Source organism: Mizuhopecten yessoensis, unplaced genomic scaffold, assembly GCF_002113885.1.
Source record: "Mizuhopecten yessoensis strain PY_sf001 unplaced genomic scaffold, ASM211388v2 scaffold11185, whole genome shotgun sequence".
NCBI classification, from domain to species: Eukaryota; Metazoa; Mollusca; class Bivalvia; order Pectinida; family Pectinidae; genus Mizuhopecten; species Mizuhopecten yessoensis.
The window spans coordinates 1,379,615-1,405,731 of NW_018408922.1; the positions used below are offsets into that span (position 1 = coordinate 1,379,615).

A 26,117-nucleotide genomic window follows, 5' to 3' on the forward strand; every position below is an offset into this window, starting at 1 on the left:
GAGAGACTCTTTGACCCTGCATGAACACATATGCACGTGGTAGCCTCACCTGAGCGCCCCACGTGTATTTCAACATCGGTCTAGGGTTAACCCTTTCGGGAGCAGCACTGATAATTCTATACGTAGCTATGTGTGCCTTACAGCCACAGAGTAAGGTAAGCCTAATTTTATTACATTTACTATATAATACACAGGTGCTCGGGTTCAGGAATATATGTGATAAAGTGGCACTTTAACAGGTTGGGCACAACGGCGCATATGGGTAATAATCCCGCCTTTGGGTAACATCTTTGTATGTTATGGTTGAATGGTTGGTTGGTTGGTTGGTTGGTTGATGGGTTTATAGACTCCTTTTCACGGGCGGAGCCAGTGTTCTGGCGTCTTGAGGGGGTAAGTCTCCTGCTTACAGGCCCTCGGTAATTCAAAATGGCATTGCACGTCCAGATCACGCCCCAAGGTCGGTCAGCTCCTTAGATGCGGATAGGCTGTCACGTTACATACAGCACGTATACGGGAGCGTGGAACACGTCCTTTAAACAGCTTCACTGTCCTCCTATGATGGTTGAATGCACTTCAAATCTTTTATATATGATAGTGAAAGTAGATTCGAAGTGCATTCAACCATAACATACAAAGATGTTACCCAAATGCAGGATTACTGCCAATATGCGCCGTTGTGCCCAACCTGTTTAATATTCGTCACAGTCATGGGTGACTGATTAAGCGAACCTACGGCATTTATAATGTTAACACACGTCTTGTTGTTTCGTCTGTTTGTCCCGAAAAGAAGAAATTCAAAAAGTTGCTTTAATCTCGTTAGTTCGTCTTTTCGGGGCAAACAGCCGAAAGAACCAGAAATAAGGTTTCTTAAAGCTCTTCTTTTCTGGGAGAAAAAACGAAATAACGAAAAGACGAGTTGTCTTCCCCGAAAAGTCAAAAATGAAAGGTCGCTAGTTAGCATTCATTTGTTTTTGTCGAATGTGATTTATCGTCTTTTCGCCGAATGTGATTTCTCGGGGCAAAAGGACGAACGAACGAGATTTAAGCAAATGATTAGATCTCGTCTTTTCGGGTCAAAAAGACGAAACAATGAAAATCCAAGATTACTAAATCTCGTGGAAACAACGAGATGACACATATCAGACACCGTTGTCAGATATTTCGCTAATAAAANCCCCCCACCCCCCACCCCCCACAGTTCCCGGGAGGGGGGAGGACTATAAGGTTGAACTCCGTCCGTTCGTCCGTCTGTCCAAGAAGTTTGTCCGGGACATATCTTCTGTACTATTTTACATGGAGTAACCAGATTTGGTGTACAGGGACATCTTGGGATGACGGAGTGCAAGAAGTAGGCCACTATACTCACTGTGACCTATGACTATGCTCCCTGGCATAAGTGTAATGTTTGTTAAATACAGAAATCATTACCGGTGTACTATGGATTGCCTTGCAATACTCTGCCTTGTTATCTGATGACATTCCTGGTTATCAATGGTCAAGGAGAGGTCGGCGTACTAGAGAGGGCAGGGGACATCGTGGGATGGCGGAGAGCAGAGTGCAAGATTTCAGTCACTGACCTATGACCTGACCTTTAATCTTAACTTTTGAAAACAAGTTTGGCCGGGGCATATCTTTTGTACTATTTCACATAGAGTAACCAGATTTGGTGTACAAGGACATCTTGGGATGACGGAGTGCAAGAAGTAGGCCACTATATATACTCACTGTGACCTATGGCAATAAGTGTAATGTTTGTTGAATATAGAAATCATTATCGGTGGGAGACTATGGATTGCCTTGCAATACTCTGCCTTGTTATCTGATGACAAACCTGATTATCAAATGTCACGGAGAGATCGGCGTATACTAGAGAGGGACTGTTGGGTATAGTTAGTGTAGTTTTACGTATCAGTGCGTGATAAAGATTATATCGCAAGCAGGATCATACGATGGCCGACAAGAGCCTGACAAAACGATATGAACTCTTTCATATCTTTTTGTACCACATAAAAGTGTACCATGGTACAAAAAGATATGAAAATTCACATCTTTTTGTCAGGCTCTTGTCGGCCATCGTAGGATCACCACGTCTTTAATTTAGGGGTGATGTGTTGAGTCATAACACAATGGAATATTAATCAGAAACATTTCGCAAACGTGTAGGTGTACAATGTAACAGCTTAACTGAATATAAAAGTGAAGCTTACCTACTAAATGTAGCTACTAGCCCTAGTTTCCTCTGACCCTGATAACAGACTTAGACATTGTTACAGAGAGATGTTCGGTGTTGCCGGTCAGGGCGCACTTCTAAATGGAAACGTAGAATTCTCCGACACCGTTTGGTACTAGAGAGATTTGAAGTGCTGACAACAAAAATCTACCTCAGATATATCGATAAATGGGATATTTATTTATCCAAAACCGCACTTATATAGTTTCACCAACAGCTCCGTCAGTAGAGTCCTCGGTATTCAATTGCTTCAAAGTTCCCATTTGAGTGATGTCATTTTGTAAGTTTTGCAAATTACACGGGAGTGACTAATCAACAAAAAGACGTAGCCCGGAAAACTTCCATTTTGGGTCCGGATCAGTACGGTTTTTTTATTAATCACTCCCGTATTCTTGTTCCTGTGAATAGCAGGCGTTCTGGGTCAGTAAAGTATTTTCTCGCCCATAAAAAGCAGTGAGTTCTCAAGTTTACACACAAGCTGCTATGTTTCGTTTTCGTGCTTTAATTACAGAATTAATGTTTGTTGGTGTAAGGTGATAGTATGCCTAACTGTTACTAAAACTGATCAAGATAAGAATGCAAGGCGAAATTCGCGCGTTTTTGTCCCAATTGTACTCATCACATAAATGGGCGGAGCTATTATACAAGACTGTAGTATGAACGATAGCCGATAGCGGCCGACAGAACACTCATGTTAGTAAAAAGTGTTCTGTCTGACAGTTTGTCAAATTATAAGTGGGCATTTTACACATTTTGTAAAAAGTGTAGACTGGTATGACACTTTGTCAATTCATGCATGGCAGTTTACTCATTTTACTTTCACAAAATAAACATTGGGGGAGGAGGGAGAGATGGAAATAGGATCACATTCCAAGGGCTGAGCAGAATATAGTATGCTATCCCAATGAACTTATTTACCTTTAACATAAATCACACGGATTAGACAGTATTTTTAATTGTTCATCGTATACACGGAGCAAGATAGAATTCCTTCTATGAAGTGAGTAAAACGATGCTGTTTAAAAAGCATTTATATTATAAATGTATATGTATACTGTTTTGAATATGTAAACTTAAGGATTTATTGACGATCACAAGTTCAATACTGAAGTTAGCACAAGACTCTACTGCAAAGTGTCATGACAGTTTACACTTTTTACAAAAAGTGTTAAATGCCCACTTATAATTTGACAAACTGTCAGACAGAACACTCTTTACTAATATGAGTGTTCTGTCGGCCGCTATCGGCCATCGTAAGTACGAGTAACTGTTTGACAGTATACGTACATACACACCTACTCGAGGCTCCGCTCCTAGTCAGAAGATACATGCGGTGGGTTTGAATTTGACTGTGGACAGGGTGACTAGGACATATTTACTGCTGTAACGCTTCATCCGTAAGTAATTTTTGCACCTTAAAACGACATACCACTAGCAAATACAGAGTACGTGTACATATTAACGTTAGACATACAATGTACCACCAGATACACTTATTATAACCCCAGCCAAAACATCTAGTCTGTATGCATCGACCTTTAACCGGCTAGCTAGTGCTCGTGTACCGGTGACAGAGGCAGAGATAGCAAGACAAAACAGTAGGTATGTACAATATTTAAACTATACCGTATACATGACAGCATTTATAAACGTACTGTTGTAGTTGTCTTTTCACTATATGTTATACGTAAATGTCGTTATTCACGTTTATCCGTGTAAATCATCATAAGATAGAAACAAAATTGGTTTCTAAACTTGCCTAATACAATTGCACATGTGCGTACCCCAGAAAAATATCCAGTTGCGCCTGAATGTCAGAGGCTGGTCACTTGTCCAACTTAGGTTCAAGGTATTCAAGATGAAACGATCAGTTAGGACTAATATATATATCTATATAGTTCTACGTAAAACATACGTATTTTTACCTACGTCAAACGTTTCACGCACGTAAAACAGCACTTTTTCCTGTGACGACAGACGAGAATGTGTACCTACTGTACCTAGGTCATATATGGTGTAGGTACACGTTCTCGTCTGTCTTATATTTTGTCACAGTTTTACCGTCATATCTACAGAACCCAATACTAGACGTCAAACCTCGGCCTTACACAATGTCACAGTTTCATTTAATATCTTCTCAGAGGTAGCCAACCTAGACGTTTGTATTCCGCATTAAATTTCATCTGTTAACGGTCGAACGCTCATGACGAAGATCTTGTTTTTGACTTGAATTATATTTCAATAATGCACTACATCTGCATTTACGCTTACTTTATATGAGATATACTGTAAATTCATAATCAACGACAGCGGTTATCATAAATATCTAGTCACGACAAAGAACATCGATGATAGATAAGTGTTAAAACACAGGGCGGAGGAACTAGAAAACGAGCTGATTTTGGGCTGTGATTTTAATATTAAGGGCTAAATAATTATAGAATAAGAACATATCAGTGTTTAGGGGGAAAAACAGGAAAATTGCTTTACACACTATCCCTTCATTCAGATCAAATTCAAGCAGAATCCCTCTACCGAAACAATATATAGGTACATTATTATATATGTATTGAGTTTGAAGACAGCAATTGAAAAATGTCACTCTTCCATCTCGTGCGTGTAGATAAGTTGCCATAGTAACCAAAAGATAGAATGGGTTTTTTCCCTTTCGAAGCAATGACTCGAGACTTTTTGTACAGAGCAGGCGGTGGATGTTGTATTCTAACTAAATACACGATAACTACTTTAAGCCTTCGTTTCTTTCAAGCAGCCAACACATTTCTTTTCACACATAACATTCAAAGATTAGTTAGAATATAAAAAATGTATGTATATATTATAGGACTGATCAGCCCAATCTGACAAAGATCGACAACCATGCATCATACGTTCTCGTTGAAAATGTAAATTTTGACGTTAAAAATGCAAAAACAAAAACGTGGTTTTACCTTTTCAAGCCCCGGCCGCCTTAGTGAAAGGCAAGTGCGTTACCACTGCGCCACCCGACCACCCAAGAATAACGTCGCATTTTTTACGTTAAAAAATAGTTTTCATTTTAATCGTCGGATAGCTTAATAAAAACGTACAAGCAATGCAATATAAACAACGGACCACAAAAGTAGAGTACAGTTAGCGTAATAACATTGATCCAAGATACCATTTTTTGGAGCGTGATGCAATGCATTTCTTCAATCATGAACTATATATAACTTATAAAGGGTAAAAAAAAAAAAAAAAGTTTTGAAAATGCATGCCAAAAAGATGTGTCATGCCATGACTTTAAATAACCAATTTAGAAAACAAAACCTTTCCCGCCGCCGCAGAAACAGATCTTGCTTAGTAATTTTGTTTCTGTGGGCGTTGGCGTCGCTGCCAATTGGTGCCTTCACATAAATCTCTTAAAAGTACCATTTCTGCTTTTATTCTGATCGTTTAGTCATTGTCTTTACATAAATTTCACATATATATATATACATTGTGGTTGTGTGTCGCTAAATGATTATTTCTCATTTCCCGGACCATCATTTATTGTCAGTTACCGACCAGTCCAGTTTCTTTTTAGTAAGCCATATCCTTCGTCACATCTAATGAGGTACCGGTGACATTTTCCGTAAACGAGATTTAAAAAATCCTCCTTTTCATTTTCTCGTTTATGTTCGTTCAGTATGTAAAATCCCTTAAAACCCATTTTCTGTTGGGTGGAGGGGGGATTTCCCCCGAAGCCCTCTTTACCATGACTCTACCCCGGGCATGCTGGATGCAAAGACAGACCCCGAACTCTCCTTACTTAACTTGAGTTTGTCTACACATCAAATTAAAGGGGTTATTTAGTAAGGTACATGTAACACCCGTAAGATTGGTTAGATACTGAAAATATAGATCTCCTAACGAAAGCTTACGTAGTTGGTAAATACATGGCCGATCTTTTGGGAAAGTCGGTGATAAATAGCTACGACTGAAAAAAAGCGCAATAATGAGAAGTAAACATGTACAGTGCCACGCTGTCGACTGGTCAGCGAGTCTGTATCACACATATCACGTTCTTACCGCTTTGAATTTACAAAATACATCGCAAGCAAGAATTGTAAATATCATAATATATGAATCTTATGAAATGTTTCTGTTCACAGTTGGATTTAGATACAGTATACACGCAAGAGGGTACCGCAGGGAAAATTGCAAACCGCACAAAGTACGATATCAGTAAAATAAACTGCTCGTTTATAGCGATGATTGAGATGTTGTTTTGAAGATGCTATTGATTCAGAATAAATGCCGATTCTTGTATTCTAAAGAAGCTCGATGAATAAATCGAGGAGACACATGTGTTAGTTAGGAGCTCACCGACAGCTACCACTAAAACTTCGATAATGAAAAAAAAATCCATAACTGTGCAACCATACGTTTTAGTGGTAGCTGTCGGTGAGCTCCTAACTAACACATGTGTCTCCTCGATTTATGTCGTAACGTTACATTTAGTTTAATGATAAACAAGATAACGCATAGCCCGCGCCCGCTGTTTAAAAGAAAGACACACAATCATATATATATATGTAAATAGTACAATAACAGGTATTAACTTCATTCCACTCAGTGTTACTAATAGAGGGAAAGAGACTGATATTTTGATGTAGATCATCTTTTACAAAACACTGATGACTTCCCCATCAAAAAAGGTTTATCCGCAGTGGCCGTTGTGTAATATTTTTACTCGATTTTCCCGCGAACCAACGGTTAATTTGGATATGTTTGCATCCTTACCGCATCTCAAAGGATTAAACTCGCATAGGCATTTCCCTGTCTTCAGATTGAAGTAATGTTCGATTTACTTATTTCCTCAAGGGTTTTCAGAAGTTAAGCGATAAAAGGCAGAATAGTTTTAAGGCGACCTCCAAGGAACATTTGTGCTGGGGGTATACCTATAGTCAGGGGGTTCTTGCCGGAACAACAAGTCTCTATAGTCTTACTTGTACGTGGTGAAGTGGTTTGCCGAATATTGCTTCCAGCGGAATGTGATCACTTTCTACCTCGACAGTTCGACCGTACACTTATTGATTGAACCTGATGTATGCTAATGCCTCTTTCTATACCTGGGCGTTGCTTTGCTGAGATGCTGCAAGAGCTCGCGAAGCGTACCCAAAAGGGGCTTCCTCTTGCAGTATAACCACACCAAGCCGCTTTGAGAGAGCATCAACGGACAGTGTTAACGCTACCTGTGGGTCGTAGAATCTGACAGTCGGCGCCTGCGTTGTTATGAGTTTAACATTCTGAAAACTCCTGCTGAGACGACCATTCCCACGCGACACTTTGTTTTATCTACAGTCGCAAGGGTGCATACTCACATCCGACATGTTTGGCAGAACCTTCGCCAAATACTGAATGAATCCTAGAATTGCCAATAGCTCCTATATGTTCTGTTGTAGTTGCAAAGACTCAACTACGCGAACTTTCCCATGGTCCGGTTTAAGACCATCTTTGCTTAGTACATGTTGTACGTGTCCTTCATACAGTGTACCTTACTTCGTTCTTTCGAAACTCACATTTTCCAGGGCTGAGTTCCAGTTTATATGACCTTGTTTCCTGTCGCAACAACCATCATACTAGTCATCCATTCTGTAGGTTCCCGTGTCCTTGACTATGACAAGCATGCCCTCTAATGCCACAAAGTGTAATGTCATGGGTCTTCAGTCTATGTCCTCATGTTTGGGTAGCATTTCATCTGTTGACGATATTTTTGGAACTGATCCTCGAGGACACGAGACATCTGGACCCATCTTTTACGTCGGTATACTGAAAGATAGGATGACATACCGTTAAAACTGCCTTAATGAGGCGTCAAGGTTGCTGCTCGGAAAAAAGAGCGATACGACCGTTCTCTTTAAGACTATTATCACTAGATAGCAGACTTAGTCCATTAGTAGAATATTTGTTTCTGCAGTAACCAGAAAATTGCAGATAAATAGAAACAGAAACAACCATTTTGTTCCGGAAACGAAAGAAAACTTGAATCCGGAGAAATCACAAACCCCTCAAATGACATTACTTTCAATTCCATACATGTATATATTACATTGCTGATGGTCATTCCAAAACGATATCGATTCGGTCAAGCACTGTCCAAGTTTATGCATTCGGACAGTTATGTCGAAACGTCACCTATTTCTCAATGGCGACCAAGGAGGCGCCATTTGAGAAATGTACATGTAGCTGCGATCATTATTCTGAAAGATTCAGTGTCTGATGTAGTAGATTTTATTCCCATTCAAAACGGTCCCGCTACCATGAAAACAGTTGCTAGACTCAGATATAAATGTACAGAGTCGGAGGCTGAGACGGAGACGAAAAACAAGAAAGAGGTCAACCTTATTCCCCACATTGAAACTACTATCAGACTTCAGTGTACATAATTATAGTGTATCGGACTTTTGCCAGTGAAGAAAGATGACTCTTTTCATTGAGTGAGAAAATTACACGATGTTTATACATCTCTCAGTCTTTAGATGAATCTAAACAACAGTTATAATTGGAGTAAAACAACATTTTCCTCGAGATACGAAATGCAATTCAGAATTAACATGCAAATTATGGTTTAATAGATTAAATAAGCATAGGCTCTTGTTCATCCTCGATACTCAAGGGAGTTATGCTCACTTTCGCTCTCTACACCCAACGTATATGTCATAACAAAATTAAAGACACGCTGCTAGCTATTTGATTGGTCTCAGATAAAAAAAAAATAAAAAATAAAAAAAAAAAAATCCTTTGAAAATTACTAAGGAGTGACAACCGACTTCAACGCAGGTCTATTGTACCGTTACGCGACTGCGTGATTCTTTTGATGTGCATCAAAGGATCAAACTAGTCTTCTCGTCTCATCCACATGGTGGTGCACGCTTTCTGATCCTTCAATTTTGCGACGACATATTCCAGAGATGCAGCGAGCGGGAGTGAGCACAACCCCTGGAGTATCGACGATGGTTCTTATTGTATCAAACGTTCACTCATTCACAATTTGTAATGATTGAGGTAGATCACACTGATAGAGTAGAGGCTGTGTATTTTATATATCCGGACGATGGAAGACGTTACACTTCATTAATCAAATGCGTGTTCACAGCATATACGTCTCTGAATCAATTAACTTAATCGATGTGTTGAGGGGTCAGCGTTATCTAAGTGTACTCATGTGCAATTAGTCGTACGTGACTACCCGGCTGTATACGTGTTTTTCATGTATCACAAATTATATAGGTGTGCTTCAGTTAGATGGTTATGTTAATTAACAACCTCTTTGACTGGATAGTGATGGGATGAGACAAATACGACATTGATTTAACTCCGTCAACATTGAAAACAGGAGAGCTGTCTTACATGTACTTTGAAATTAACTGTTTAATGTTTGGAGAATTGAACATATACATGTGGCAGTGCGAATAAGATAATTCCTTACATCGTCCAAAATCAAACACTGTTACCTGCTCCATTTATTTTCATCGAATATTAATGTTAATAAAAAGGATTACACTACATTCAAAGCCTATATACGTCCTTTCCAATATGGCGTCATAAATATTCAATTCAGGAGGGAGTCTATAACACGTGTATAACAGATCAGGCATAGACAACATTTTGAATATTTCTAAAGATCTAAATTCGTTTTGAGGATAATGATGCTATTATTAATAACGCACTTAGTAATATGGAAGTGTAGGGGGTACTTTGCAATCCTGTGTGAGTTACACGTCCGAGGACTTGAAACTCTCGCGCCATGTAGCGTGTACTTTGCACTACTACTCTCATGGTTTAACATGGGTAACATATTTAATCTCTAACATTCTTTACTGTATATATCATTAATGTGATCCCCCATGTAGTTTTTTTTCCAAATTATATATAAGTCCTAAATATTTATAGAATATTTTTTCTTGAATAAGTCGATTCTTAAATATTAAAGGAGGTTGGAATTCATTTTTCTCAGTTACTGTTAACGCAATTGTTTTATTATGAGTGAGGTACCATTTTTAATCGAAATATGAATAGACATGAAATAATCATTCAATTCAACATACAATGTTTACAAGTACCATCTGCAAACAATTTGATATTGGTGTAGTTTCATGGGTAAAGTTAGAATAAAAATGGTCCAAGTACAGAGCCTTGTGGCATCTCGAAAGGTATATGTTTAAAGGTGTTTAGAATTGCAACTTTCAACGTTAGCTCTTTGTTTTCTATCTGTAAGAAAGCCTTACACCACTTATGTAAGTTTCCAGATGTACGGTATTATTTTAAAAGTTACACCAAATATCATTATGCTTGATAGACCCTGTCAATATCACAAAAAAGTAATCTTGCATCTTTACCATTGTCAATATCTTTAATAATTAAATCATAAATAGCTATTAATTGGTTGACTGTAGAGTCTCTGGGTAAAAACAGGAAAGTGTTAACAGATAACATGATATTTCATAATTAATAACATACTTAAATATATTTGTGTCTAATATTTTAACTAAAGTAGATGTAACGGAAATCCGTCTGTAATTACTTGTATTGTCAAGGGCTCCCTGGCCTATATAAACTTCCATGCTAGTGGAATATTTCTAGACTTAACAGTTTTTTCGAAAGGGAAGATTGATTGATAGAATCAATCTAGGTACTCATATCAAAGTTGTTTTTGTCTGTCTTATAGATAATCGATTGAAATTAATGTAAAGTACATGTATACAATGTATGCATACTTAATGCATCGGTGAAGTTCCGATGTTATTAATTATACTCAGACTAACGAGAGATCGATTACGCACTAATTATGTTTAATATTTGTATGACATTAAAACAAATATCTCTTCAAAATTGTCCTTTATGCATTTTCGATTTAAGTAATGCCAAGACGTTTCTAAAAACATTTTGTAAGTTTAGCATGCATTGAGCATGCGCAATTTTAAGCACGTTAATGCGAAAAGTATTGATCGATCTTCAGGATCAATAAATTAACGGATTTTGACCGAATTTGACATCGTGAATTAGCCACACTCGTGAAATATATTTGTTATAACTGAAGACACCATTAAATTTCCTCTATTTATCATATAGTGTTCATGATATAGAAGGTGCATGTGTGACACTGCTAGGTGTGCATACGTCATAGCCCGGGCCGACCCATGTCCGCCCGCGCCGGCAAGCGTCATATCCGCTCGGCACACATCATATCTGCCACGCAAGCGCCATATACCTGTTTCACTTCCGGTTCCACATACCATTCACGCCTCAGGAACAATCATTTTTTGTTATTGCTGATATCTTGATTGAAATATTTACAATGTGAAGTATAAGATTAAAAGGTTTATGACTGTTTCTATATTCTATTAAGTACCCATCCTCAACCCATACCAATCCTTTGGACTCCGGTCCCTTGGGCTTATGTGGAGGTCTTTGGTTAACAGGGGGAAGTCTATGGAAAAGTTCCACTGTAACTTTTATGTATGCAAGGTTTTGTAAACGTTCTTGCAATTATGGCAGTCAAAATATAGCAGAGGACTGTACATAACATATTGACGTTATCATAAACTAACACAACAATGCATCTTTTGATTAAAAAGGTATCCCCAATATTGCAATCTCAGTTTAATTGATACACCAAAAGTAAAGCTGATCCCGCGTCAACTCTTAGTAGTCCTGGGTAAAATGTACCTCCCTAATGGCATAATATCATTATTGTCTGAAGTCATATAGCGTGGATGGTAAGATGTTCGCTGTGTTACAGAATGGGACTAAACGCAGACTTTATTACGACACTCCACTGGAAGAGGATTATTTAAAAGACAATGGTAATTTTGTTTGAAATAAGTGTTTTTTGTGTGTGTGCATAGGTTACGATCGGTAACGGACATTAAAGGCACATACTGTGTCGCCGATCGTGCAACGCACCTGTGTTACTTATAGTATAGCTAGTATCTGTGTGTCTGTGTGGATTAATACACCTGATGATGGGCAGTGAGCAGAATACAGGTAACCCGGTAAGTGGACGCATCCTAACCATTTACAGTATTACAGTATTCTTTTTACCTCTCATATATTCCGAGTATAATGTAAATATATAGGAACGCATCATAAATAAACATACTTTTGGAATATGCGTGGTGAAACAAAACATTCGAGGGTTTTCCCTCCTTTGTATTAGTTCCGGATCTATATGCGTAGCCTTGTTTTGTGACTTAGCATGTACTTAATTCCGGTTTCCGGTTTTATTATAAGTATTCTATTTCCGGTCTATGGAGCGGCTGTATGTAAACACTGTTAATAGAAAGTACGTAGGTTTGTAGTAGGCAAAGACCTAGATCATTTCAATAATGATTTTATACATTCCCCTATTTTATATGTTTTCTTCTTTATTCGTTTCTTCTGTACTTTGTCAATACCTGTCCTTTCTTCTCTCTCGACTACTCTTCTTTGGGATGGTAGAATGTTTTAAATTCGATAACGTACCCTCGTGGTGGCAGATACAGGTACCGGTGTAACATTAATTTCGGCTAATTGTCAAGGGTTGTCGGATAGATTTAAACGCAGGGATGTATTTACGTACCTTAGAGAAAAACAGTATAATATTTATTGTTTACAAGATACCCATTTTACGCCAGAAAAGGAAGAATTGATAAGAAATGAATGGGGATATGATTGTTTTTTTAACTCGTTTAGATCAAATGCAAGAGGAGTTGCTATCCTGTTGAGTAATAATTTCGAAACTAAGGTACATAGAGAAAAGAAAGATTCAACTGGTAATTTTTTAGCATTAGACATTGAAATAGAAGATTCACAAATTACTTTGATTAATATATATGGCCCAAACCAAGATAACCCAGATTTTTACAACAAGGTATCTGAAGCTATTGAAATTTTTGATAATACTAAGGTTATTATTTGTGGTGATTTTAATCTAGTCTTAAAACCTGAGTTGGATTATGATAAAAACTATAAAAACTTAAATAACCCTAAGGCTAGAAACAAACTGTTGGAGATAATAGATCATTTTAATTTGGTTGATATTTTTAGAGAACACCATGAAGAAACTAGGAGATATACATGGAGGAAAAGTAATCCTATTAGACAAGCTCGTCTTGATTTTTTTCTTATTTCGGAAAATCTTCTTTCTAGTGTCAATCTTTCAAGTGTAGACCCAGGTTATCGATCAGACCATTCGTTCCCTAAAATTACAATGAAAATAAATGAATTTAAGAAGGGGAGGGGTTTATGGAAAATGAATAATTCTTTATTACAAGATATAGAGTACCTAAACATTATAAACAATTGTATAGATTATGTTAAGAAACAATATTGTCTACCAGTCTACAAAATAGATAACCTTGAAAATATATTGGACTCTGATTTACAATTTACTATAAATGATCAGTTATTTTTGGAAACTTTATTGATGGAAATCAGAGGAAAAACTATTTCTTATTCCTCATATAGGAAAAAACAGCAAAATAGTAGAGAGGATATTCTTAAGAAGTCAATAGCAGAGTTAGAGGTAGAGGGAGTAAATATAGAGGAATTAGAAAATAAGAACAAAGAACTAGAAACCATTAGATTGCAAAAAGTTAAGGGGAGTATTATTCGTTCTAGAGCTAGGTGGGTGGAGGAGGGAGAAAAACCGACTAATTACTTCTTTAGTTTAGAGAACAGAAACTTTACCTCCAAAATTATACCCAAACTAAATAAGGATAATGGTGAAATTTTGACGAGACAGGAAGATATATTGGAGGAAATGAGTAACTTTTATAGGAAACTGTATAATTCTACATGTGATGGTCATGACATAAACTTAATGTTTTTTCTTAGTGACTGTGAGGTACCGAAGCTGTCTCGGCTTGATTCTGATCAATTAGAGGGGGAAATTACTTATGAGGAAGCTGGTAAAACATTAAAACACATGAAGAATAAAAAAAGTCCAGGGTCTGATGGGTTTACAACAGAATTTTTTAAATGTTTTTGGAGAAAATTAGGGCATTTTGTTGTTAGATCAATTAATTATGGTTATTATAGGGGGGAATTATCTATAACTCAAAGGCAGGGAATTATTACCTGTATACCAAAGGCAGATAAACCCAGACATTTTATTAGAAATTGGAGGCCTATATCATTGTTAAATATTGTTTACAAAATTGCATCAGGGACTATAGCTTATAGGATTAGAATTGTTTTGGACAAGTTGATAGATAGGGATCAAACTGGTTTTCTTTCTGGGCGATATATAGGTGTAAACACAAGGCTTATATATGATATAATGCAATATACTGAAGAAAATGATATTCCTGGAATGTTATTGACGTTAGATTTTGAGAAAGCTTTTGATTCAGTGTCTTGGGTTTTTATTGATAAAGTCTTAAATTTCTTTGGTTTTGGTAAAGGTATCTCATCTTGGGTTAAAACTTTACATAAAAATGCTTATTCAGTCATTAATCAGGGCGGTAATCTGTCGTCTTCTCTTAATATTAAACGAGGTTGTCGTCAAGGGGACCCGATCGCCCCATATTTATTTATACTCTGTGTTGAAATTTTGGCCCTCAGATTACGAAATAATGATAACATTCAAGGTATAGAAATTGATAATTGTCCAATATTAGTATCCCAATATGCAGATGATACCTCACTTATCTTGGATGGATCAGAAAAATCTCTGAAAGAAGCAATTGATGAACTTAATGAGTATGCCAAAATTTCTGGATTGAAAATTAATGTAGAAAAAACACAAGTAGTTTGGATTGGTAATAAAAAGTTTAGTGAAGAAACCTTTTTACCGAATCTCCAGTTACAGTGGGGTAAAAGCAAATTTACACTTTTGGGAATTGAGTTTAGTGTAAATCTTCATGAAATTCCAAAGATGAATTTTGACAAAAAACTAATTAAACTAAAATCATTACTAAAAACCTGGAGTAGAAGGTCTTTAACACCTATTGGTAGAATTCATATAATTAAATCACTGCTGGTATCACAGTTTAATCACCTTTTTATTTCACTTCCAAATCCAAATGAAAACTTTCTGAAAAAGTTGAATTCTATCCTGTTCCAATATTTATGGAATGGTGGGTCAGATAAAATCAAGAGAGATGTTATCATTCAAGACTATGTGAATGGAGGACTAAAGATGATTAATATAGATGCTTTCATTTGTTCTTTAAAATTAAGTTGGATAAGAAGATTATTCCAAACTACTGAGAAATGGCAGACTATCTTGAAAACTTATACTGATACTGATTTGCTAGCAAATTGTGGTAGGGAATATATACAATTATGCAGGAATAAATGTAAAAACCAATTTTGGAGAGATGTTTTTAGATCATGGTATAAATACAGTTTGCGAAAGGACAACTTAGGAAAGGATGAGTTACTCTTGAAAATACCAATCTGGTATAACAAAAACATATGTATTGGGGGAAAAACTATTTTTTACAGGGATTGGTATAAGAAAGGCGTGGTTAACATATATGATGTTTTAAAAGATGCTTCTGCAGGTTCTTTTTATACCCTTAATGAGTTTTCACTTAAATATCAGATTGTTACAAATTTTCTGCAGTACCACAGCTTCACATCTTCAATAAAGGGGTTTATCTCAGCTTATGATCTAACAAAATCCAACATAGTTGCCCCCTTTATACCAGTAAATATACAACCTTTTTTCAAGTATGCCAGAGGTTCAAAAATGTTTTATAATGATTTGATTAGGAATAATCCAATACCAACTGGTAAAATGAAATGGAACCAAATTTTTGATGATATAATTGATACAGAGTGGGCCAAAATTTTCAAAATTCCTTTCCAAGCTACAAAAAATACAAAGCTTCAGTGGTTTCAGTTCCGAGTGGTTCATCACATCCTGACAACAAATTCTTTCCTTTGTAAAATTGGCCTGGTTACCTCCCCTTTTTGTATTTTATGTAATTCTGAAAGAGAAACTATCACTCATATTTTGTGGGAATGTAATGAAGTACAGAATTTACTACAAAGTTTTGAAATGCTATTACAGGCATTACTTATTCCTTTTTCAATAAACAAAAAATCTTTTCTCTTTGGATTGCTATCTTTTAATCATCCTCCTGTCAACAGGGTTGATAATGAAATTATCATTATTATCAAGCAGTACATATACAGAATGAGGTGTTTACACAATTCTTTACATATACATTCATTAATTAACATAATTAAAGACAATTATAGAGTTCAAAAATATATTGCAACTGGTAAGGGCGACTCTGTGAAGGAAAAATTTGATATAGAATGGCGTAAATGGAAAAAGTTAATTGATTTATAATATAGAGTACTCTTGCTGTTTTTTTACTTGTAAATTATTATTAGTAGTACCAGTGTTATTGTTATTCATATATCAAGTAGGCTTCTCCCAGCCCTTGGCAAAGCTGAAATTATATGTCTTGTCTATATATAGCTACCTCCCAACCTGTTCTTCCACTTTGTTTCTATTTCTTTTTCTCGCTTTCTTTTTCTTTTCTTTAAACGTCTTTAATTCTTTCTACATGCTATTTGTCTGTCCAGCCAATAAAGTGCAATATACATTCATGTAAATCTGATCTTATTTATCACTGCAGGTATACAATAGATAATTTATTGTTTATTTTTTTTTTTTTCTGCATATGCTTCCTCAACTTTATGTGTATGATGTCAGGATGTGAGAGTCATGTGACATGTGGAAGGTGATCTTGTTTTCTTGATAATAACAGTGAGGATGATGATCACATGTACATGATGCAAGTATTTATGGTAATGACCAGTGTTGATTTGTATTTTTTCTCAGTATGATTATAACGATACAATGATATTGCTTTGATGATGATGATGATGAGATGATGATGATAATGATGATGATGCATTGTATGAAATATGATGAGATGTTGTTTTGTATTAAAAAAATGATGATGAAGGTGATGAGAATGATGATGAGGATGGTGCATGTCTGTGAGATGTGATGGTAATGAGGCTATTGTTTATGATGGATGATGCTTGATGAATGATGATTATGATAATTGCTAATTTGATGAAGATGTATATTGCACATTAAAATGAAAATAAAAATCAAATTAAAAAAAAAAAAATAAAAAAAAAATAAAAAAAAAATAAACATCTTCCAATAGATTTCAAACTTGTTATATCGAACGCCCTGTGGGACACATCATTATCACTTATATTCCATATCATCCCAGTTTTATAATAGGAAGTGGCAAATGACGATACAAAAATAGTCGATCAATATTTCCCTCACATCTATTTTCACTCAGATGAGGTTATGTATATGATTCTGTTTTATTTTACAGGTTCCCTCCTTTATATAGAACCTCTCTCACGGAACGGAAGTGTGTGTGTTAATTCCTGTTAATTACATGAAAAGTCAGGTCAGCCATTGGTGTAAAATAGTGGAAATGAGATACACCCTACAATATATTTGATATTAGTCATAACGCCACCTTGGACATAACTGGTCTTGTTTTTTAGGCAATCACTACTTCCGTGGTCATGTACTTTAGCATAAGTTTGTGCTCACTACATGTATGTGTCACTAGATCCACTGTCTGTGGTCAATATAGTTACATTCTGTGGTCACTTTAGCCAGTGTCTGTGGTCAATACAGTTACATTCTGTGGTCACTTTAGCTAGTGTCTGTGGTCAATATAGTTACATTCTGTGGTCACTTTAGCCAGTGTCTGTGGTCAATATAGTTACATTCTGTCGTCACTTTAGCCAGTGTCTGTGGTCAATATAGTTACATTCTGTGGTCACTTTAGCCGGTGTCCGTGGTCAATATAGGAACATTTGTCATGTGGTCACTATAGTTATTTTCTGTGGTCACTTTACCCAGTGTCTGTGGTTACTATAGTAACATTCTGTGGTCACTTTAGCCAGTGTCTGAGGTCACTAGAATACCATTTTGTGGTCACTTGAGCCAGTGTCTGTGGTCAATATAGTTATTTTCTGTAGTCACTTTAGCCAGTGTTGGTGGTCAATAAAGTTACATTCATTGGTCATTTGAGCCAGTGTCTGTGGTCACTATAGTTACATCATGTGGTCACTTTAGCCAGTGTCTGTGGTCATTATAGTTAATTCTATGGTCACTATAGTAACATTCTTTGGCTTGTACGACCACTTACTGTTGTTTCTATTGCCAATGTATGTGGTCAATATGGTCAGTGTCTGTGGTCACTGAAGTCACTTTAGCCGAGGTACATGGTCACTATAATTATTTTACTGTGGTCACTCTAGCCATTTTTGTGGTAAGCATAGTCAAATTCTGAGGTCACTACAGCTCCTGATAAATTTTGGATAGCACCTGGTTGCACTAAAACGAAGATGACCTATAATATTAAGTTGATATATAGACTAAGATGAAATAAAAAATTGAGAAATATTTCAGTTTTTTTCTGCAAAAAAAAAAAAAAAAAAAAAAAAAAAAAAAAAAAATTATTGTCTGAAGTTTATGAAAAATTAATATTTTTATTTTTCTTATTTCTCATTTAGTTTCAAGAGTCGTAACCCGAAAACAAAGATGTCGACTGCTAACCAACAGAACTTGTGGGGACATCCGGTTCTACGTCACCTCCTACACATACAGGAGTCGGCCAAGACCCAAGGGGCTAGCGAGGACCTCCAGATACAAATACAGACTGCCATAGACTGTATCTTTGTAAGTACTTACACATCGCGTGCTCATTTATCTGTAGACTGGATCACATGCCGTAAGTTTTTTTTTATTTATGTTAGGTTATACTTTAAAATACAACTGAGCAAATCATACCGGAGATAAATAGGTATATCGTACATATACAGTTTTGCATCACCTTCGTGTAGAATTTTCGTATTCTCCCATAAGAATCTTTTTCTCTTACCTTTTTACCGGGACTTTGAAGTTAATCGAAAGGGACAGATTTTATTTATTACATACAAACTGCCGAAGAGAAACATCAACACTACACGTAAAGCAACATGCTTCACAACAAGTTTGTTCAATACATATTTGCTCCAGTGAGTCGATGTCAGTTTCCGATTATGCTTTGGATAAAGGTATTCTTCCGCTAATACAAATGACGATTTTATGACGTCTGGTAACACATTTAAATGACTCGATTTTCATGACGTTAGGCGATAGGGTACATTTTGAAATTAAAAGATAATTAGTTATGCACTCTCAAATAGGATTTTTGAAAAACAAAATGTAACTCACCGGATGCACATATGTGGAATATGGTTATCTCTTATTGATTTCCTATATGAACACTTGTAGTGTACATTCTTGCATGAACAGGTGGGACAAAATTGATATTAAGGCATGCAAATCCGCTTAATGTGATTTGTAGATAAAGATGAATTGGATTATCTGTCTTTTGTCACCAACTGTAACGTACAAAAACAAATTTTCTTATGGAAAGTATATTTCAAAAAGATCAAGTTTTGTTTCAAACTATTAAAATCATAGTGGTATGCCCAAAAACGCTTACCATGCTTTAAGTATAAACGATTCATTATTATCTTATTATCATATGACTGGTGCTAATTAGCACCCCTGTTTGGAGGGGAGACGTCATGTGACCAGTCTGTAAATCTGTCACAGACCTGACACAGAAGTGTTACAGACCTCGACCTATAAAAAGAAAAATGTTACAGACCGCTACTAAAAATAGGCGTAGGTAATTTCCCAGTCAGTCTGTCAATCTGGTACAAATCATACTACAGAGTTCGACTACAAATCAATTATCTCATCAAATTCTGAATTATGTGATGCTTTTGGTATCGATTGTGCAAATGATGTTGACTTGAAATTAAATATCACATAAATTGAATCCGAAATTATGTATGTTATTTTGTATTGGAAGTCTTCAATCGGTGATTCCAAAATGATCCATGCCGTCCATGTGTTTATGACATGAAAAACTATTAATTTCATTGTAAAATGTCGTATAATGAAATAATTGTGGATTTCAGTTTCGGTCTATCCCTGATTTACGGACATGGTCTGAATAATATTCACCTCGGCCTTAGGCCTCGGTGAATATTGTTCAGATCAGGTGCGTTAATCAGAGATAGACCTCGCCTGAAGTCCATAATCGCATAATGTTATTAATGTATTATCTTTGTATTTTCATTACATATACAAAAAAAATGTATATAGGCAAAGGATGATTACTGTGAATCAATCTCCAGTCCCACCAGTGACGCGATTGAAAACCTCATCACAGAAACGGAGAAACACCCATGGCAGCAGGTACACGAGGAAGGCAAGATAGAATGGAGGGTCTCGCCTGGAATGCTGTCTGGTGCACTGGAGGGTATATAACATTTTCACTTTTGATTCTTATCTCTTATAAAACAAGCTGTCGTTCTCAGTGAATACTTTGAAATTGATTAATACTCCCTGGTAATGCAGAAGGGACAATCGAGGTTTGGTTTTCTAATCCCATCAATGTCTGTTAAATATCACTACCTCAACCAAAATTGCAATGCTATTTTGTCTTCTTGAAATAAATTCCAGGTACGTTCCTAAAAATGCTCGCTGCCATGTCTAACGCCAAGCGAGTCCTCGAAGTCGGTCTTTTTACCGGATGTGGCGCACTTGCCATGGCGGAAGCGCTTCCGGCTGACGGGAAAGTTGTCACCTTAGAGTTAACAGGATATGTTGGAGATTTAGCAAGGAAACTAGTTGACCAATCATCACACGGAAAGAAAATCGACATAATGATTGGTGAGCAGATGACTGTCGTTTAATATATAGAGGTTCCCCAATGAGTGGTGGTTGGTTATCATGTTTATTTAACTCGAGTGAGTTAATCTTCAAATTGTATAAAGACATGAGGTTTACCGACTGTTTTTGCAATTTGAAAATTAACTAACAAGAGTTAGATAAACGTGATAACTAATCATCACGAGTTTGGGGACCTGATTTTCCCATAACGTTCGTATTTTATCTGAAAATCCACATATACCCTTGGAAAATGCATCATGTGTGTTTCCGAAAGGGGAAATAATTGCCCTGGCGCATAACGTCACCAAGGAAAATGACGTCGAAAAGCATTGTTACGAGACGTCATCAATCAAAGGTTGACCAATGGAATCACGTCCAAGGTGTTACCCAGGTTTTTCCAATGAGTCATGAACGAGGAAACCTTCAGTAATTGTGGGAGGAAAGTAATGAATCATTGGTTCCACGATCATTCTTGGTATTGTTTATCATTACTGCCAAGCCTCCCTTGTTGTAATGCACTTAAATTGATACACAGCACAAACAGTAAAATGAATCAATAGTGTTACGTATTGATAATTTTCGAACATTTTACCCTTTCAAATCAAGGGATCGCAGGTTTTACCTTGCCTCAACATATACAGTCAACATAAACATCCACAGCCATACATTTACAATATTTAAATCAAGGTAGTCGAGTAAGTAAAATAACGGTTTTTGACAAAATTTATATTTTCTCTTTTTTTCTAATAATTCTATTTTTAGAAACACACAGTCCTTCAACAAAAGTCACGCGCTCCAAGTCAACATCGGTTTTTATTGGTGGACACGTGATGACCAATCACTGAGGGCGATACCTGGACTTATCGACCCGAGAAAAGATATATTAACCGAGGACGCAGTCCGAGGTCAATATTTCTTTTCCCGGGTCGATAAATCCAGGTATTAACCGAAGTTAAAGGCTACAATTGTTTTATTATTTTAAAAAACAGTAATGTAAGCAATCTCAAACAAAAAGACTTCGGAAGTGGGACGGTGCATTGTTTGGAGACACGTCATAATTCTATTTTAAGAAACACCCAGTCCTTCAACAAAAATCACGCGCTTCAAGTCAATATCGGTTTTTATCGGTGGACACGTGATGCACTCCTGACCAATCACTTGTCGGGAATAATATGAAAAAGTAATAACTGGATTTATCGACCCGAGAAAAGATATATTAACCTCGGCCTCGGACTGCGTCCTCGGTCAATATATCTTTTCTCGGGTCGATAAATCCAGTTATCGACCTCAGCCAAAGGTTATAATTGAATAATATCAACTGCTTATTATTGGCCCAAACTAAGTCTGAAACTATTGATATTGTTTTAACATATATATTTTAAAACATGCTCATGATATTTCATGAAAGATCAGAACATTTTAATAGGAAATATATATTTTGTTGTCAATGTACGTTATTTTTTAATGATTCGCCAATTTTAGGCAAACTTATATTACTTAAAAATGCAAAATGATAACGTATATTTTAATGATGACCTGCCTATTATCATTAATAAAACTACATGCTGAAGTATTTAATATTTTTGATTTATAAAACCAAAGCCGAAAATTCGCAGTAGTTCATCATCAAAAATACAAGATTTTATATGTAAGCAAAGAAGTGATAGGTTTAAAAACATATGGTAATATCCAATATGCACAATTATCTGGAGATGATGATCAATCTAGATAACTTGTTTGAGTAATTCTTGTAATTTAACAGGTCCAGCTGCAGATAGCATCCAACAGCTGGCTAAAGAAAAACAACAGTTCGACATGGTCTTCATTGACGCCAACAAAGAAGGTTACATACACTATTACAAGGTACATGTACACTTAGTCATTGTCATTGACTACAAGACGCCTGGCAACGTGCAGTACTGTAAGGCACGTGACCAGTAAGACATGGTGTTATGGACAAGACGCCTGACAACATGCACTACTGTAAGGCACTCGACCAGTAAGACATGGTGTTATTGACAAGACGCCGGACAACATGCACTACTGTAAGGCACGTGACCAGAAAGACATGGTGTTATTGACAAGACGCCGGACAACATGCACTACTGTAAGGCACGTGACCAGTAAGACATGGTGTTATGGACAAGACGCCTGACAACATGCACAACTGTAAGGCACTCGACCAGTAAGACATGGTGTTATGGACAAGACGCCTGACAACATGTACTACTGTAAGGCACGTGACCAGTAAGACGTGGTGTTATTGACAAGACGCCTGACCACGTGCAGTACTGTAATAAGACACTTCACCAGTCATACATAGTGTTATTGAAAAGACGCCTGACAATACGCAATATTGTAAGGCACATGACCAGTAAGACTTGGTGGTATTGACAAGACGCCTGACAACGTGCAGTACTGTAATTAAACACCTGACCAGTAAGACATGGTGTTATTGACAAGACGCCTGGCAACGTGCAGTACTGTAAGGCACGTGCCAAGTAATACACGGGATGACAGGACGCTTGATAGCATGCAATACTGCTTTGAACGTTACCATGCATTATTGACAAGAGGCCAGACAACATGCAGTTATGCGATGCACGTGACAAGTACGACTCGGTATTATTGACAAGAGGCCTGACAACGTGCAATACTGTAATTAGGCACGTGACAAGTACGACTCGGTATTGTTGACAAGAGGCCTGGCAACGTGCAATACTGTAATTAGGCACGTGACAAGTAAGACGCGGTATTATTGACAAGAGGCCTGACAACGTGCAATCCTGTAATTAGGCACGTGACAAGTAAGACGCGGTATTATTGACAAGAGGCCTGACAACGTGCAATACTGTAATTAGGCACGTGACCAGTAAGACATGGTTTTATCGACAAGACACCTGACAACATGCAGTACTGTAATAAGGCACGTGACCAGTAAGAAGCTTTCAAAATTGGAGAGGTTTTAATTTATTTACTTCTCAATGTCCAATTTAAGTTGTAAACAAGCGAATATAATAATACTTACTTAGGGTCATTTTTCATACTGGCACTCGAATTAAAACGTCAAGTAGGACACCGGTTCCGTTCAGCGTCAATGCACTCTGTTGTATCTTTGAACAAAATACGTACTCCGCCAGTCTACTTAGCTGTAAATGAGTACGTGGTTGGGCAGTGCTAGAATTGTCAAATGCTAGCTGTGAGCGCCTACATGTCAGCACCGGCTGTATGCTCCTCAGGGAGTTGAGAAAGATATTGGCTGGTTGCAAAGGCCCGATAACTACGGGTAATAATTAAGACCTACGACCTAGATTGTGATAAAGCGGTATATAAGAACCTTCAACTATAATTATTATCAACAAGATTTAAATGAATAGAATGTGCGATCTGTGGGGAACATTTTACACATGTGGTGCCATTTTCACTCATCGTAAAATTTTGAGACATATTTTTTTCTATAGATAATCATGGACAACGACATGCTGACTCCCCGGGGTACCATACTGATAGACAATGCCCTATTCGGGGGTCAGTCCTATCTACCCAAGGACAAGCTTCAGCTTCCTAAAGGTCGCACCTATGCGGGGACCGTGATGCGAGATTTTAACGACTATGTCAACCAAGATAATAGAGTCTCCCAGGTATAGTTACGTCACATCTCGGAATTCAATAATGCTTTTTGTTTGAAAGAAACAGTTTTACAAACGGTGCATATAGGAATAAACGTTGATAATTTTTGATACAATGTCAAGCTGTAATGTTCTAGCCTCACAAGTTGTATGTGTCGTCAGAGGAGACCTAATTTCTATAGGGTTAAACACAAAACGTGTATACCTGTACTGTGTTTTATAGAATTACGTATATATTAATTTCATCGCAGCAGCAACACATCCGACGTATGGACGATGCATTTGAAACATATTTCACGTCATTAATGGTTACACTATGATCCATTACTATTCTCTGTTTACGCCAGTCTGAACATAAAGAATTGTATCACTAGATAAGAATTATTTACATATTCCATACTTACCGTTGAGACCAGCATTTATGTTTTATGTTTATTCAACCTGGAACGCAGTATGGTCACAACCATCCTCGATATCCAGGGGTTACGCTCACTTCCGCTCTATACACAGCGGAAGTGAGCGTAACCCCTGGATATCGAGGATTGTTCGCAGCCGATATATGAATACTACAGTTCGGTTCCCATAATTCTTCCTAAGTCCTTGGTTTAAGGAGTTTTTCGATCTGTACTTGTCGGTGTCAAACAACATCGACCAACTGGTCTAATCACTGGTTATTAACTAGGTACCGTCAGTAATGATCAATAAATTCGGGTCGCAGCCTATATATGAATAATACAGTTCGGTTCCCATAATTCTCCCTAAGTCCTTGGTTTAAGGAGTTTTTCGATCTGTACTTGTCGGTGACAAACAACATCGACCAACTGGTCTAATCACTGGTAGTTAACTAGGTACCGTCAGTAATGATCAATAAAATTAGTGTTACGTAACACAGTTGATTGGTTTATTGATTGATTGATTTGTCTTTCCGTGTTTTCGTTAGGTGATGGTGCCCATTCGTGACGGGGTCATGATCATAAGACGAAAGGAGGCGTTCGAGGGGGAGGCCTAGTCTTCGAGGGATCAGTAATACACGATATACTCGGGAACAAAAAGCTAAATATGAGCTGACGAACGATATCAATCATAAGCAGACATCAATTCGTGATTGACTTCCGATAATGCAAGATAGCAAAATCCAACTGAAGCTGCAAACAGCACAAAGATGGGTACTGAGTAGCGCCAACGTACAAAATGTATGTGCTAAGGTTTCAATGACGCCAGCATACAAACAGAATGTGATCCGGCAAGCTTACAGACAATTTGTTATCAATTAAACTTATATACCAATTTATCATATTCTAGTTATCCCTTGTTTGTCCAGATGGCAGCAAGCAGTGTCGTTTACTAGTACATGTATTATGAAAGCAAAACCGGAGCGCTCGGCGAAAATTGGAATAGTCGGCCAATTAGTGCCACTTCACGTCCGTAAAGGAAATCGAACAAACCACATGTAATAAGGTTTCTATGGCGACAAGTTTTAACAATATTTGATAAGGTAATAATGGCGTCAGCATAAAAA

At 37.0% G+C, this 26,117-nt stretch overlaps 1 protein-coding gene across 3 annotated transcripts; it reads left to right on the forward strand.

The window, feature by feature from the left end:
• On the forward strand, positions 1-25,892 carry LOC110440552 (O-methyltransferase MdmC-like). 3 transcript variants are annotated; one of them, XM_021483693.1, is made up of 7 exons: positions 1-155; positions 18,752-18,917; positions 20,400-20,556; positions 20,760-20,969; positions 22,732-22,832; positions 24,431-24,610; positions 25,539-25,892. In XM_021483693.1, exons 2-7 carry the CDS (start codon positions 18,780-18,782, stop codon positions 25,605-25,607), a joined length of 855 nt encoding a protein of 284 aa, XP_021339368.1. In that variant the 5' UTR covers positions 1-155; positions 18,752-18,779; the 3' UTR covers positions 25,608-25,892. The 3 variants fall into 3 exon arrangements, with proteins under 3 accessions (XP_021339368.1, XP_021339367.1, XP_021339366.1); XM_021483692.1 differs by lacking the exon at positions 1-155 and adding an exon at positions 3,493-3,627; XM_021483691.1 differs by lacking the exon at positions 1-155 and adding an exon at positions 12,460-12,536.
• Positions 25,893-26,117: the final 225 nt, after the last annotated feature.